This window comes from Orcinus orca, chromosome 11 (assembly GCF_937001465.1).
Source record: "Orcinus orca chromosome 11, mOrcOrc1.1, whole genome shotgun sequence".
In the NCBI taxonomy this organism is placed as follows: domain Eukaryota; kingdom Metazoa; phylum Chordata; class Mammalia; order Artiodactyla; family Delphinidae; genus Orcinus; species Orcinus orca.
Window position 1 is genome coordinate 53,118,178 of NC_064569.1, and position 16,282 is coordinate 53,134,459.

A 16,282-nucleotide genomic window follows, 5' to 3' on the forward strand; every position below is an offset into this window, starting at 1 on the left:
GCATCAGATGTGTAAGTTCATTTCATCCTTTTTTGATCTGAAGAAGTCAGGTTTTTAAGAGAGAAGAGGCCTCTATTTAGTTAGGGATCTACAAGGCTGCAGGGTAATCCTTGGACGTTGCCCAAGGCAATCCACTCTCCCAGCCTTTGAAATGACACCTCCTCCTCATTCTACAACCCCTCCCCTCCTTCCTCTCTGTGATGACCTCACCTATTATTTCAAGAAGAAAACAGAGCAGTCAGAAGAGGACTCACGTATCTCCTTAGCGGGAAACCTACCATAATCTTCCTGCCTCTGTGCCTCTGGATTCATCTGCCTGACCTCCTGCTGACACCTCCACTGCATGCTGGATGCCCCCCCTGGAGCCTCTTCAAAGGTTTTGCTTTCGCTTTCATTCCCTTTCCCTCCTGCGTCAATTTCTCCCACTCCACTAGATCAACCACGTCAGCACACAAACACGCGGTATCCTCTCCTGTATTTAAAAAGGGAGTCTCCCCGAGACCACATGCCCCCTCCGGCTACTGTCCCATTTTTCTGCTCCTCTTGATAGAGTCTTTTGAAAAAACATTTTTTAAAAAATTAATTAATTTATTTTTGGCTGCGTTGGGTCTTCGCTGCTGCGCGCGGGCGAGCGGGGGCTACTCTTCGTTGCGGTGCGCGGGCCTCTCATTGCGGTGGCTTCTCTTGTTGCGGAGCACGGGCTCTAGGCACGCGGGCTTCAGCAGTTGTGGCTCACGGGTTCAGTAGTTGTGGCTCGCGGGCTCTGCAGTGTGGGCTTCAGTAGTTGTGGAGCATGGGCTTAGTTGCTCCGCGGCACGTGGGATCTTCCCGGACCGGGGCTTGAACCCGTGTCCCCTGCACTGGCAGGCAGAGTCTTAGCCACTGCACCACCAGGGAAGTCCAAGTGTTTTGAAATTCTGAAAGAGTTGTGCACATTCTCTGACTCTGTTTACTTAGGTCCTATTCTCACCTCAGCCCACTCAAAGCAGGCTTTTGCTCCCACCACTTGACTGACACCTCTCTAGTTAGGGTCCACTACAAACTCTCTTCTTACACAATCCTTCAGCCAATTCTCAGTCCTCGTCTTATTCATCTTACCATCAATACTTGGTTCAGTTTTTCTCTCCCTCCTTGGTCCCATGTGGTTCTTAACTTGGATTCCAGGGCACCACATTCTCCTGCTTCTGCTCCTACTGCCTCCGTTTCTTCAAGTCTTTTGCTGAAACTTCCTTCATGGCTGACCTCAGAAGGCTGGAAGCCCCAGGCTCAGACCTTGGACCCCATCTCCATCTATCTGCACTACGAAGATGGTACCCCTCATCCCCAAGGGTGTAAATACAAACTGATTGCTCCAAAATTTATATCTGCACTGACTTTTCCTCTGAGTTCCCTACTTCCCCCTTCCACTGATCCATTTCTTCCCCAGGGTCTGTCTCAGTAAATGGCATCACTACTTACCCAGTTAAGAGCAAAACCCTTGGACTCATCCCAGACTCCTCTCTTCCTCTCACATTCCACATCTAATTTGACCATTTTTACTACCTCTACCTCCATCATCCTAGTCCAAGACACCATCATTTCTTGAGTGAAATAGTACAATGGCAACTGATCTCCCTGTCTCTGCTCCTGTCTCCTTAAAGTCTATTTTCCATATAGACGCTAGAGAGATTTAAAAAGAAATGCATCAGTACCTCAACTGTTCAATCCTTGCAATGGTTTCTTGTCACACCAAGAATAAAACTTAAGCTCTTACCTTGGCTACAAGTTCTACAGAACCTACCTTTGTCTCTCCCTCTCTCCAACCTCATCTGTTGCCACTCTCAGCATTGCTTCATCCTTTCTGGCCATGCTGGCCTTCTCTCAGTTTCTTTAACAAGCCAAGCTTGTTCTGACCTCAGGGCCTTTGTACTGGCTGTTCTTTTTGGCCTAGAATCCTCCTTCCCCAGACCCTTACGGGTTCACCCCTCATTTTAGGCTCACTCAGTTGTTACTGCCTGACTGAGGCTATCCTTGACTTTCTTTTCAAACACAGAGTCCAGGTCTTTCTGCCCACCACTCTCTACACCTTATACTAGTTTATTTCACTTTACTGCACTTAGCACAGCCTGACCTTATGTTAGGCAGTCAGTGCTTGTTGAATGGCAGTCTTCCCACTGGCATGCCAACTCCAGGAGGACAGAGGCTTGTAGGATACTGCTAGCTTCTGGAACACTACTAGGCACATATAAAAAATGAGTGAGGATCATTTTAGTTATAATGGACTTAGGGAGCAAGTAAAGGATTGGCTGGAGGAAAAATAAAGGCCGTGCAGTGAAAAATGCAAGGGTGAAATGCCTGGAATCAATGTGTAAGCAGTTTACATTTACCTGCAGAAGGCAGGAAGGCACCAGGCGAGTAATCAAACTCCTAAAGAGAAAAAGACTTTCCAGGTGCTATAAAGTTTCCCCCCCACCCTGGTTCTGAAGCAGAAATCTTCCTAACATCAGTTTACCATCTAGCTCAGTAAGAGTCCTTAGAAATGTACAAGAATGTTTACTATTAAGAGAATTGAAAATGTATAGACTGAGCACATTGCCCAGAGTCAGTCTTTACTCATTGAATCGGATATTGGGAGATCTATGTGAACTGATGTTAGAAATCTATTTGCCAGGTGAAATGCTCTGCCACAGAGCAAAGTGACTCATTTTACTCATTCAGTGTTATCTTAAAACTCTGTATTATTCTAAGGTTTTAGAAGCGAAACACAAAGCAGAGAGTTATGGTGTTACCTGTTCAAGAACAAGTATTTAAAAGCCTGCTTCGGCAATTTCAGGTTTTTTCCTTGAAAATTACAAATGTATAGAATAGATGACAGCACAGCCTAAAGCAAACTAGCAGCCTGCTTCCTCAGTTTCTGCTAGCCCTCAGTTACTTAAATAATGGCATGACCCCTATGAGCGCAGCCTCTACTCACTGACCCACCTGTAATCAAGGGCACAGTCAGTGATGACTGAGATAGATTCTGCAACTTGGACAGACAGAGGCCACCCACACAGGCTCCTGCCCACCTTACATTTTCTTACATTACTTCAGAGCAGAGGCTCCATTGGCCACTAGGAGGCAGGTTTTACACCTCATTCTCATTAAGAATTCTCACCACCTTCTCCTTTCACTCACTGCTCAGGACTCTGGTAGAAATTCATTGTTACCTAAATGCATTTCAGATAAAATTTTATTTTGTCCACTACTTTCTAGCCCTATGACCTTGGCATGTTACTTTAGCTCTCCGAACTTGTTCCCTCAACTGTTAGAGGGAAATGAACAAAACTTAGTTCCTGCAGGTGTTGTGGAAGGAACGCAGTATTATTTATCAAAATGGTTAGGCCAATACTTGGAACACAGCATGAAATGAATGACAACCAGTATTTTTATAATTTATCTATGGCTTCCCTCACTCTCTCTTTCTAGATTAGGTTACTCTTGTGATCACTGCATTCTTGTTATTTCTTAGGCTTTGGGTTAATATTGTTCTCCCTCCTCGCTATCAGCATTTCTTTCCATTTTATAGCAAAAGCTCCAAATGACTTCCACTCCCGTCCAAACGCCCCATTTCTGCACTATAAATCAACGACTACTCATCAATATGCTGACAAACTGAAGTTCTCAAAGGCATTTCTTTGGAGAAGAATCTCACTCCAAGCCAGTGTTTCCCAAAGTATAGTGTATGTAAACATTGATGGATATATTTGAGGGAACACATAAATTTAAAAAAAAAATTTCAGTTATAATTTTTAAAAACTTATATTAGAAAAATATAATTAGCATATCAGATTCAAGATCATAAAGCTTAGGATAAAGATAAGGAAAAAAGTGAATCAATTTAAATTTACTTAAAATCATATTAATTATAGTCAAGGTGGAACAAACATATATAACAAACATTATGAAGATGACATGACTGAAATTGGGGGGCTGTTCTATCATGTCAGCCCTAATAAGAAAGGAGTATTAATGAGCTCAACTGCTCTATTCTACATTAAACTGTGTAGGATGGTTCTTTTCTTTCCCTAGTGCCAATCAATCCATACAACTCTTTTATATTTTTTTTTTTTACAGAGCAACTATTTTAAAAAAATTTTACTGGAGTATAGTTGATTTACAATGTTGTGTTAGTTTCAGGTGTATAGCACAGTGATTCAGTTATCCCTATACATATATTCATTCTTTTTCAGATTCTTTTCCCATATAGGTTATTACAGAATATTGAGCAGAGTTCCCTGTGCTACACAGAAGGTCCTTGTTGGTTATCTATTTTATCCATACAGCTTGCACCCAGCCAAATTCTCTAAAGTCACTTAATTAAAACACCCTGAACTGAAGGTCTCCCTAACCTGGGGAGTGGGAGAATTCATTTATCTTCAGTGCCAAAGTAGCAGACAGAAAAGACTTTCTCCTGTGGCTCTTGTGCACGTCTCCTTGAGCCTCCTCGTGAAATGTTTCCAGACACTGGGAAGCTGTGCTGGCCGTCGTCAGAGTCATTCTTATGACTTCGTGTACCCAGAGCACGACATTGACCAAATGCCACCACTCCTGTAACACAGTGGGGCTCAGGGAATATCCAAGCACAGAACTAATTCATTACAAATAATTTCCCCTAAACTGCAGGCTGAAAGAACTATTGTTTAAAAATCATTTGCTGCCTATGTACCACTTCATTATATTTCACACGTGTCTACGAAGGCAGGAGAGAGGTTCAAACATAATAGACTGTCATTTGTCTGAATCGCTAATGAAAGCTGCAGCACTGAACACACAAATCAAGCTGCTCGTTTTGCCTAGCGCTGTTTGAGAACTCAGGGTGTACCACAGAGCAAAGTGGATCAGCTCTCCGGGGGAAATCCTTCATGCATACCTGCCACAAGAAGTAATAAGTTCTGCTTTGCATCACTCTATTTACAGACTCCAGCTATTGTTGCATATTTTTTGTGGCCTTTTTTCTATAGCAGCACACGTTCTCGAATGAATCACTCTCATCCTGTCGATTTTATTGTTAAATTGTGCTCAGACTTTCTCTTTAGGTGTTAGAGGATCGCACAGACATTTTCTGTTCAAACAGGAACAAATGAGACTTGGGGGAGAGACCTCTGGCCTTTGAAATTCTCTACGTAACTGACAGAATTGTAAGACATTTAAAGTGTACAGTGTGACGATTTGATACATGTAGGCACTGTGCGGCACCGTGCTTTGTATGACATGACATACTTGCTTGAGTCAACTGAGTTTGGTTTCCCATCTGTGAGACTCGCCCATTTCTTGGAGCAGCTCAATGGTGGAACTAAACAGAGGAAGGAGAACCAGGCCCAAAAATCAGAGGAAATGCCCTTCATCCACCTGAAGAGTGTTAGAGCTATAAAATCCTATTGTAAATGTCACACTATATATCTACTATAATCATGAAAATTTAGACCAATGAAGTGTCAAATTGTGTGTTAACAAAGAGGAAAATGCTGAACAGGGAGGGCAGAACCTTCAAAATTCCTGTCCTTCCCCCTTAATTCAAGGTTGCCAGCTTCTCTGTGATACCAAGGGCACTGTATTATTTTCCACACTTTGACTTTTCAGTAGGTGTCAATGCTTCCTCGATGTATTCTAAACAGCGTGAGTGTATACATCTTGGGCTAATGGGCATTTCAGACTCTCAGCTCCATATCTGTACACCCTCTGCAAATACTCAAATGTGAGAAGCAAGAAAGACATATCATCTTCATTTAATTATGACCAAATTGATAAATGTCTTTTCTCATATTCTAGGAGGAAAAAAAATTCCCACACAAACTTCTGAGGGCTCATTTTGGCTACAGAGTTAAGATCATTTTCCTGGGGCACCAAAGTTTGGAAATGACAATGGGTGTGAACACTTGACATCTTCCTGCTTTTGTGAATTGCCCAGAATTCTTTGTCAAAACTAGCATAAACAAAGAAAGCTATCCTACCTGGAAAAAGTATGTGAATCAAATAAATAATACACTAACTCTAGGCCTTCAGGTCTAGTATAGTATCCTGTCTTTTCCGTTCATGAACATTAGACAGACATGATTAAGTGCCTCATCTCTAAGTGGCTAAAGCCACAAATTATTGTAAAATATGCTAATCCAAGAATCATACAGATATCCTGTAATAATCTGGACAAACCCTCAGGTGCTCAAACTCTGATTCACCAGTAATCTCTCAAATAAAGGAAGATCAGACGAACAGATTCTTTTTAATAATCATAGATGTGTAGTAGAATCTGTTAGTTCAAAATAGCTTTGTACTTGGAATTCATCAAAAATGAGCTCAAAAAATGAGCGGAAGTGAGACTGAAATATGCCTCCTTAATAGTTTTAAACAGAATGTTAAGTCTTTAAATTTAAACTTCAGTGTCATAGATAGTCGTGTCATTTCTTTTTTACTAGCATGGTTATTAAAAATTTTACAAAACCTTATGAAAGACTAAAAAACCTTTTTTTTACACATTATGCCATAAGAGACACGATTAAAATGACGTTTCCAAATAACAAGAAAAATGCATTTCCCCTTTATCCAAATCAAATGCATTTGGCTCCTAAGAGATGTTTAATCCATTCCCTTTTTTGAGAAGAGACAGGAGTGGGCCGAAAGGATTTACAGTTAGAATTGTCATTTCATGAAGGACACATATTTGACTTGTGATTATAAAATAACTGCTATAGCAATCTTGAGTTTAGACAGTGGTAGTAGATTTTGATACGAATGAAAAGCAAATTATATTTTTGTTAACGTTCAGGGTCACTTCTCTGGGTCAGAATTATTAAAAGTTACGCTTTGTTATGCCATGGAAATAGTGGAACCCATGTTAAGAAACCTTATCTATGTATATGTGTACAAATATTTATTCCAGGAAGCATCAGGTCTCTATAAAATTAGTTTCAAAGAACAGCTTAAGCTTTCATAAAAACGTGTATAGAGAGCTTTAAAATGCCTTCCACTACCTTATACTCTTCCTCCCTTACACCTCCCCCCTTCCATCAGAGAAAGTGTTCACATGAACGATCCAATTCAATCACCATCATTGGATCGGTGGGGAGAGATGTGAGGAAAAGCCATAGCTCCTTTAAAATTCCAGCTTCTGGGTGTTCGCTTACTGCCCAGGAATTGGGGCACCAAAATCTGCCCTGAGAAGTGCCTTTGCACTGAGAAGATCCAGGGGCCAGTAGAGGAGCCACGCTTTCCTTTACGCCTTTTTCAGTTCCTTGGTGCCTTTTTTCTTTAGACACATCTTTCCTTGCTACCAGGGTGGTGATAATACTTTTGAGGGAAGTGAGGTTGGGAGGTAAGCACAGGAGAAAGAAAAACAGGCTGTAAACTTTGATTTTGCTCTTTTAGCTCCCCGGGGTCCACCTTCATTCCTCGGGAGGACACTTTGGGATTTTTCAGCCGAAGCTCCAGCAAATAATAAAGAGTGTGCATTTTCCAGGTCTCTGCGCATTTCCCTCTCTCTCTCTCTGACTTCACAGGGATAAAGGTTGCCATGGTAGGTGACTGGTTAAGATTTCTGGATGCTGGATTTAGATCTCCCTTTGACTTAACTATTTGGCCAAAGATCAGGGGAGAGTCCCTTTTTTCTTTTTTTGCCAGAACAAGAATTAATGGGGATTTTTAGGTAAGACGGTAAAGGTTCAGAACTCCAAGTGTCAGAACTCAGTCAGGACGCAGTTTCCAAGAAGTTCCCTAATTTACTGTTATTTCTTAAGATATAACAGTAAGTCCTCATCAGTTATTAATCGCTTTGGTTTCTTAGCCTTCCGGCTGGTGAACTCTTTTTTTCTCTTGGGCTGTTCTAAATAATTAAGAAGATTTTGAGGACGCCCAACCCTTCTGGCTGCTGCCTTCTAAGAGAGAACAAAAGGGTGTTTGTTCATGTTCAAACTCCAGGAAAATAACCCCTGAAGCCTACAAAAAAGGTTCCTGATTCCAGTGACTTAAAAACTGACCTGAGGAAGAACAAAAGGAAAAAGTCTATTACGAAGAATCACTGTATGTCATGAACTAAGGATTATAATTAACAACTTCTCTGTACCTAATATGTAATGTTAAAAACTACTTATTGACTTTAAGGAAAAGCCTGGCCCATAAACCTGTGTTCTAATTTAGTATGTAACACTAGAAAACCCATGAAAGGAAAACATGAGACTAGTCGGTGCTTTTCTTTAGTACCACATGAAGTGGTGAGGACAGTGGGAAGTCTCTTCAACGCTTCCCAGCAGAGTACTGAGCACCAGCTAATTAGAGAGGCCAAGAAGGAATTGATGGATAACTGGCATTCTCGAGCTTCAAACTTTGGGTACTTCCTTATTGCTGACAAGGAGAAAGCAGAGAGCACAGCACAGAGCTGATCGCAGTAGTTTTTCTAAACATGATCGGCACTAAGAATGACGTTTTATAGGATGGAATAGAAGAAATCTCAGCACTGGGTGATGCCATCTAATTACAAATTGCAAGTTACTTTAGAATCTTCAAAGCACACAAACAAGGATAGGTAACATTCACAACATGCCTCTTTCTAAGCCAGGTACTTTCACTATGAGTCTAAGCCTTCAGAATAAGAATAAAAATAACCACATGTAGTAATTATAAAAATAAATAATAATCACGAACAGGGCAGAAACTGGACTCATCTCGCTCTTTACGCAAATGGAAAATTCCCCTTTCACTGACAGATCTGCCAAACCATTCAATTTAACATTGGAAACACTGCTTTGTTTCTCCTGGATTGTTAAACTACTGTACTCTAGAATCCTGTCACTAAGCTTTAGCTGTACTCAATTTGCTTGTATATAATATAGAAAGACGTTAATTTTGATAAATTTCTAAATGTATTAATGCTTTTAATCCTTCTCTTAAGTATAGTTGCTACCATAAGAGGTTTTCCACAAATTACCGAGTTCAGATAAAGTTTGAATAATATTTTGAATCTCCTTCCTCCTTTAATTTTAGAATGTTTATGTCATTCTCAAATTCAAAGTTTCAAAATATGGAAGTTTGGGATAAAGACATTTTAAGATATTTCTGAAAAATCTTTTGTTGAAAAAAGTAGGTATCGTTTATTATACTACAAGGAACCTAATCACAGCTTCCTAAGGAAACAAAAGTCCCAGAATTCTACAAGAGTTGTTCGATGGAAGTAAATCCAAGTTCAACGAGACAAGAAGAAAAGAGTAATTTGTTATTCAGCGTATATATGATCTGCCACAGCAATTCTGAACCACTTTGTTATGCCCGGTTTGTCTCAGTAAAGGGATAGATGCTGCTGTGAGAATCATACCCTGAAATCAGAGGTGAAAGTAAGTCAATGAGTGAGAGCTGATATAAATTCAAGTCATTTTACAAAGGATTTGCACACAAGATGAATTTTCACAAGTTTGCAACTTTTCCAGAGTCTAGCTTTCATGAATGTTGTTTGAACAAGTTGTATAGAATGCAGTCTCCACCCTATGAAATAGCATTTTTTTTTTTTTACCAAGTTGGAACTATTTAGGATCACCAAATAACAGGGTTCAAAAGGAAAACAGCTGAAAAATCCAGCAGTCTGGTCTAACCTGGGATGCTCTGTCTCCTCACAGCCAATGCTCCATCAGGCGGTTTTGTCTGGCTGGCGGATTTAGTGTAGGGACTCTCATCTGCAAAGGTACAATGAAGGGTTTGGTTAATTTCCATCCAGTTTCTAATGTAGTGAAGATTTTCCAATGGACTGCAATCCTTCTGCCAGAGAGAGGTGATAGGATACAACAGAAAGAGTCTGTAGACCTGGGTCCTAACCTTGGGTTGGCCATAGGACAAGGTCAAGTCATTTAAAATGCTCTGAACATCAGTTTCCTCTCCTATGAAAGAGGGATATACTTTTTCATCCACCTCTTAGGATTGTCAGGATCAAGCTATAATGCACATGAAGGCATAGAATGGTAAGAAGTTTGTAAATCCAGTACACAGATTATTCGCCTGTCACCTATATTCATTGATAAATAAGCATTGGTGACTATCAGTAATCAGAAGACAAAGAAGGAATAAAACGGCTCAATGGGCACTAAGAATAAACAGGTAGAAGAACAAAGGAAATGAAATGGTATATTTCAGAGAAGCAGATGACAGAGTATTAGTATTGGAGGGGAATAAAGACACAGAATTAGTGGGTTCCTCTTGGAAGCAGGAACTGGCATCCAGTGGAAAATAAAGGGACAGGGACATTCAGAGTAAGACCAGAGAAGCTAGGTTAAGAACAGGGAAGGAAGGATGGTTTGGGGAAAGAAGACATATATTGCAATGAGCTGATGTGCCCTCTTCTAGAAAGAGATGGAAATAACTTGCAGAACCAGAAAAAGAGCAACTGAAGAGACAGGAGGACTAAAGCCTAGTATACCTGTGACAGGCACGAAGCTGAATGAGCAAAACACCAGGTGACAAAATCATACAAGTGATGGATCCATCAAATTCTAAGTAAAGTGATTTTTTTTTTTTAATCTAGGAAAGGATTTAGTCTGTCTTGGAATATAGGAATAATGATCTAGGATGGCAAATATCTTCTTTCTAGTTTGCATGGGACATTTGTATAAAGTAAAAGAGATGTCTGAGTGACAACCTTAAACATTTTCAAGAATAGGATGTATCTGGCCTGAGCAGACATAATGTAAAATAATTACCTAGCAGATCTACTCAAGCTGGATGACCCAAAGGTTACTTCTGGCCACACTATCAGGTTAGTTTGTGGTGGTTGTTGTCATTGTTGTGATAGGAAATCATTAAAGGATTAAAAAGCATTATATTGTGCATGGCAAACTATTAAATATAACAAGGATTTAATTCAGCAACAAGACTTAGTCATCTGAGAACAATTCTCCCAACTAAGTAGTCTGTGTTGCAAAACTGAGGAACTCCATTCCTCTTTAGGATGTTCTTCTGGTTGAAATGATTCACGATTTCTTCATAAAACTAACAAGATCTTTGTAAGCAATGACAAAAACGAAAGAGTAACACTGCTGTAAGCTGCAATTAAAAAATGGCAGTCATGCTGTTTCATGTTTCTATTCCATTTGTCACACGATTCTTTAAATTCTTCCAACCATAAAGATAAACTACCAACTTTCAGATACCAATACACTTAACAGCGTCACTTTTGCTTAGGAAGCAGTATCCTAGATCTCTGACTCTTCTCTTTGCAAATGTGATTTTGAGTAGAATCACAAACCACAACACAAAATGCAAGCATTATACTACAAAAGTCTTCATTTTGCTATACCATGCCCACCTGAGTATTTGAACTCTTTTCTCACAGTGTTGATTTAATAACCAGGCAATATGCTTTATATAGCACCCATTAAAACAAACTTACCATATGTTAAAATCTGGATTCTTTATAAAACCAGTTTAAAAATGTATTTCCTTTTATTATCTAAAACTTTGAAACTGTATATTTATGAGTACAGAGCACTGAGCCAGGAGATACCAATCACGACGACCAGTTTCAGGGGACAGCATCTTGGAAGCCTAAGGGCTTTCCTCAGTTTTCAATTTGTCTAGAGTCCAGCCAATTAAAGTCTTGGGTTGAATTCAGTGTTGGATTTTCTTAAAGGGCAATAAGAGATTTGACCAGGAGACTCTGGGGTGTTTTGCACTTGATGCTCTATTTTAAGGAGGCATGTCTTTAGAAATTTACTCAGTTTGCATTACAGAAGCAGTCAACCCTGGTAAAACTATTTTCTCATTTATATTTGAAAACGTCCTTGATTTAGAGCTGAGAAGTCTAGTTATACACATCCTTAAAAGGTTGAAACTGAATTATAGATGGCCACCTGGCCAGCCTCTGCTTATCCACTCCCCAGCGCCCAGCCTCACTCCCAGTATCAAGAGTGTCCTTGCTGAACACAGGCAGAAGTAAACAATTACCTAGAAGTCAAAATTTGCATTGGTCAAAGGACCAGAGTGAAATAAGTTTGATATTATCTGAGAATAGCTTACCAAAGTTAAGGTGGAAGCAATAATTCTTAATGGAAGTGAGGCAGAATCTCGGCAACATTCATCATGAGTTAAGGAGAGCATAGCAACAGAGCAGCATGGCGCCTTTTAACATTTGCTTTTAAAGAAACTTTTTCCTAACAATATATCTTTAATTTAAACCTCCAGGAGGCATCGTAGGCCTTTTGTAAAAACCTACCCATCAGAGAATACGCATCAATTCTCTTGATGTGATTTACGCAAAGTCAATTCTTGATTCAAACTTTGAAGATAGAAACAGAGGGAAGACATTGAATGAATCAGTGGCTGATGGCTCCATAATAGGATATTCAAGGGCAAGAATGTCTGGGGAGCAGACAGTCATGGAGAGCTGTGGAGTCTTCCATGGTAGTTTTCTCTTAAGTCCTTTAATGGCCATTTGTAGATATATCACTAGAATCTCATGATTATAAGGGATGCTCTAGACCACTCTTTCATTTTAGAGTCAGGACTTGAGGCCCAGAGATGAAAATTTATAGAAGGACCTGCATCTAGAATGAGTCTAGACTGAATTTCTTTTATTCCTATTTCTGTGCTCTGTCCTCCTTATGTTATTTCCTTTTGGATAGACAACAAGATTTGATAGGTTATCAGGTATCACACATTTCGGCATCACACAGGCCACACTGGACACACCACTCCAGCAGACACCTGGCATCATGTAAGTCAATTACTTTGGAGAAGTCTACAAAAATGAGCAATCTTAGCCAGTTCCTTTTGTGTGTATAGATAAATCTCACTTCCCTCTCTTCCATATACTTATTTGCCTAAAATAAGTAAATTTAAATTGTACTGCAGAACCAAGTTATACCTTTAAGGTCACTTATTTGAAGACGAAAATTTTAAATAAATGCCAGTACACATGAAAAGATGCTCCACATCACTAATTATTAGAGAAATGCAAATCAGAAGTACGACGAGGTTACCACTTCACACCGGTCAGAATGGCCATCATTAAAAAGTCTACAGATAACAAATGGTGGAGAAGGTGTGGAGAGAAGGGACCCCTCCTACACTGTTGGTATAGCTACTATGGAGAACAGTATGGAGGTTCCTTAAAAAAAACTAAAAATAGAGCTACCATGTGATCCAGCAATCCCACTCCTGGGAATATATCTGGAGAAAACCATAATTTGAAAAGATACATGTATCCCAATGTTCAATGCAGCACTATTTACAATAGCCAGGATATGGAAGCAACCTAAACGTCCATCAATGGAGGAATGGATAAAGAAGATGTGGCACATATATACAATGGAATATTACTCAGTCATAAAAAAGAATGAAATAATGCCATTTGCAGCAACATGGATGGACCTAGAGATTGTCATACTGAGTGAAGTCAGAGAGAGAAAGACAAATATCATATGATATCACTTATATGTGGAATCTAAAATATGGCACAAATGAATCTATCTACAAAACAGAAACAGACTCACAGACATAGAGAACAGACTTGTGGTTGCCAAGGGGTGGGGGGAGGGAGAGGGATGGACTGGGAATTTTGGGGTTAGTAGATGCAAACTATTACATTTAGAATGGATAAACAAGGTCCTAATGTATAGCACCAGGAGCTATATCCAAATCTCCTGGGATAAACCATAATGGAAAAGAATATAAAATAAGAATGTATATATGTGTATAACTGAGTCACTTTGCTGTACAGCAGAAATTAGCACATTGTAAATCAACTATACTTCAATTAAAAAAATAAAATAAATGCCAATACAGTTCACTATTCCTCAGTAAAGGCCTCAAAAGTTTCAGTGAATTATAAGATCTATGGTAATACTTCTTTGATTTATCAGGAAGACACTAAATAGACTTTCCAGTTCCATCTAATTATGTAAGTGAATTAAAAAATAGCTCAAATAACAAAGGAAGGAATCAATCTATAGATAATGTCTCTAGAACAGTGCCTGACTCATAGTATGCATTCGTTAAATATTTGCTGATAGATGATTAGACTGCATTTAACTTTTCAAACTAGAGCATTTATTGTAAGTAAGCAAACTGAAGAAAGTCAAACATTAGTTACGAGCTACCCTGCCTCCTCCTTCTGATTTCAGTTTCTAGGTTTACACCCTATTGCTTTTAAAGCCACATCACCACCTAACAGCTATTAAGTATTGCCCTATTGTATGTTCAAAATCTGTGACTCTTTATAAAAATAATATTAAAATATATTTCCTTTAATTTTCGTTCAGAAAAAATATTACAGAAAGGTGTATCAAACAACCTTTAACATAATGCCTTTAAACAAAAGAATTCTGATTTTCATACCGGATGCCCAACCTTGACTTTGATGGTGGATCATGTTAACAAGGGATCCTTATGGAAAGTCACTATAGGGGCAAAGGAGGCATTGAGCTAGTGAGTCACTGCTCACTGAAGTGAATGCTGCAAGTAATCATCAAGGGCACATCAGGGTATCAGAACTGTCAGCCTTTTAACATGACATCTTAGCAGCTAGATAATCACTGTCACATATGATGGCCACCCATTGCCGTTGGTCGTAACAAGAAAGAGCACGGGTCCCCTTTACGGTGACATCCCATAAGGCTAGGGAAAATGCCCTCCATTAAATGGAGAATCGACACTGTGACAGAGACACAGAAAGGGCTTAGTCAAGCATGTACTTAAAACAGAAGTGGAACAATGGCAGGGACCCATCTATCCCTCTTATTTTCCCTAATTTGGCCACTCTCCTTATGTGCCAAACACAGGAGCGGCAAACACAGATCATTTGTTTTGATTACATGTTCCGAGTGAAGCTGGTATTTACAAACTTGGGAAGCAAATGGCAGGCACCTAAGAAGCAAGGTTTCATTCTGCATCACAACCAAAGCCCATGCTGCAGTTGGGAGAAACCCATCTTGAGGAATGGACTCACGTCTCCTTGAATGGTTGCCTGGCATCAAATAGCATCCATGTGTAATCAGGCGGGTCCTTGTCTCCATCTTCTACTTCTCCCATTCCCAGAGTCTGGGCTTCCCAGAGAAACCGGATATGACTATGGTTTCAAGAATCTCTAGCTGTTTTCAGGGCTTTATTTTTATTTTATTATTTTTTTTGCGGTATGCGGGCCTCTCACTGTTGCGGCCTCTCCTGTTGCGGAGCACAGGCTCCAGACGCGCAGGTTCAGCGGCCATGACTCACGGGCCCAGCCTCTCCGTGGCATGTGGGATCCTCCCGGACCGGGGCACGAACCCGTGTGCCCTGCATCAGCAGGCGGACTCTCAACTACTGCGCCACCAGGGAAGCCCAGGGCTTTATTGAAAAAAAAAAATTTAATTTCCTTTGGCTGAGACTAATCAGTCTATGCTAAACAATTCCTAGCAACTAATTATGCACAATTGAGGCGCCTGCTAAGCCAGAAAATCCCTCAACTTCTTGATTAGGGAAAAAAAGGCATTTTGTGCAATTAAACATTATGACCATTTCCTAGCAGCAGGGAGGGAGACAGCCAGCTCATGCCACAACGTTCATGCACATCGTTACGAACGCAGAAGAAAACTGTTTCTCGTGAGTGAACAAAATGAAATCCATTGTGAAGGAAATAATCGGTCCCTAGAATTCAATTACATTCCACAAATTTTAGTGCCTACTATGTGCAAACTAAGAAAGTGGATATAAGATAATAAGACTCATATTAGATCCAATTTTATATTCACCATTAATGAATGGTGATGTAGGAATCCTTATTACGTCATAGGTTTGAGACTGGAGCATGTGGTTCATTAGCTGAGGGGCAAAATGAGCATAGGCTCAGGGTACTGGTGGAGGTGGGACCCCGTAGGAGAAAGGTAGCTCCACTGTGATGAATTAGTGCAGAATTTTGCAATCAGAAAAATCAAGAAACAGGCAATGTTAATTTTCAGCTGGCCTGGAAGTGTGTGGTGTGGGACCATAATCTTTCCAGTACTTGGGTCTTGTGAACATTTTATCCCAGCCCAGCAGGAACATACTACAGATTGACTGTTTCTCTCTCTCTCTCTCTTTTTTTTTTTTGTAAGTTTGAGCAACATGGTCTTGGTAGAAAAGTAAGACAAAAATATTACAAGGAAGAAAAATTACAGCACAGTGCATCTAAAACAGAACAAAAAATAAGAAAAACTGACAATATATTTAAAAAACTAAATCTTTAAAAATTTTTTTAAAAAGACAAATAATTCATCAAATTCAATTGGGTTATACTCCAGGCATACATTTTATTTTTAATAAATTTACAAAAGCC

At 39.8% G+C, this 16,282-nt stretch overlaps 1 protein-coding gene across 7 annotated transcripts in view; it reads right to left on the reverse strand.

Annotated features, from left to right (window-relative positions):
* Positions 1-16,282, reverse strand: part of GRIP1 (glutamate receptor interacting protein 1) — a 699,747-nt gene that overhangs the window by 204,570 nt on the left and 478,895 nt on the right. For all 7 annotated transcript variants that reach the window (XM_033440573.2, XM_049693962.1, XM_049693963.1 and 4 more), the window contains exon 2: positions 9,597-9,677. In XM_033440573.2, the coding sequence (XP_033296464.1) occupies positions 9,597-9,677 (81 nt within the window). The remainder of the gene's footprint in view (positions 1-9,596; positions 9,678-16,282) is intronic.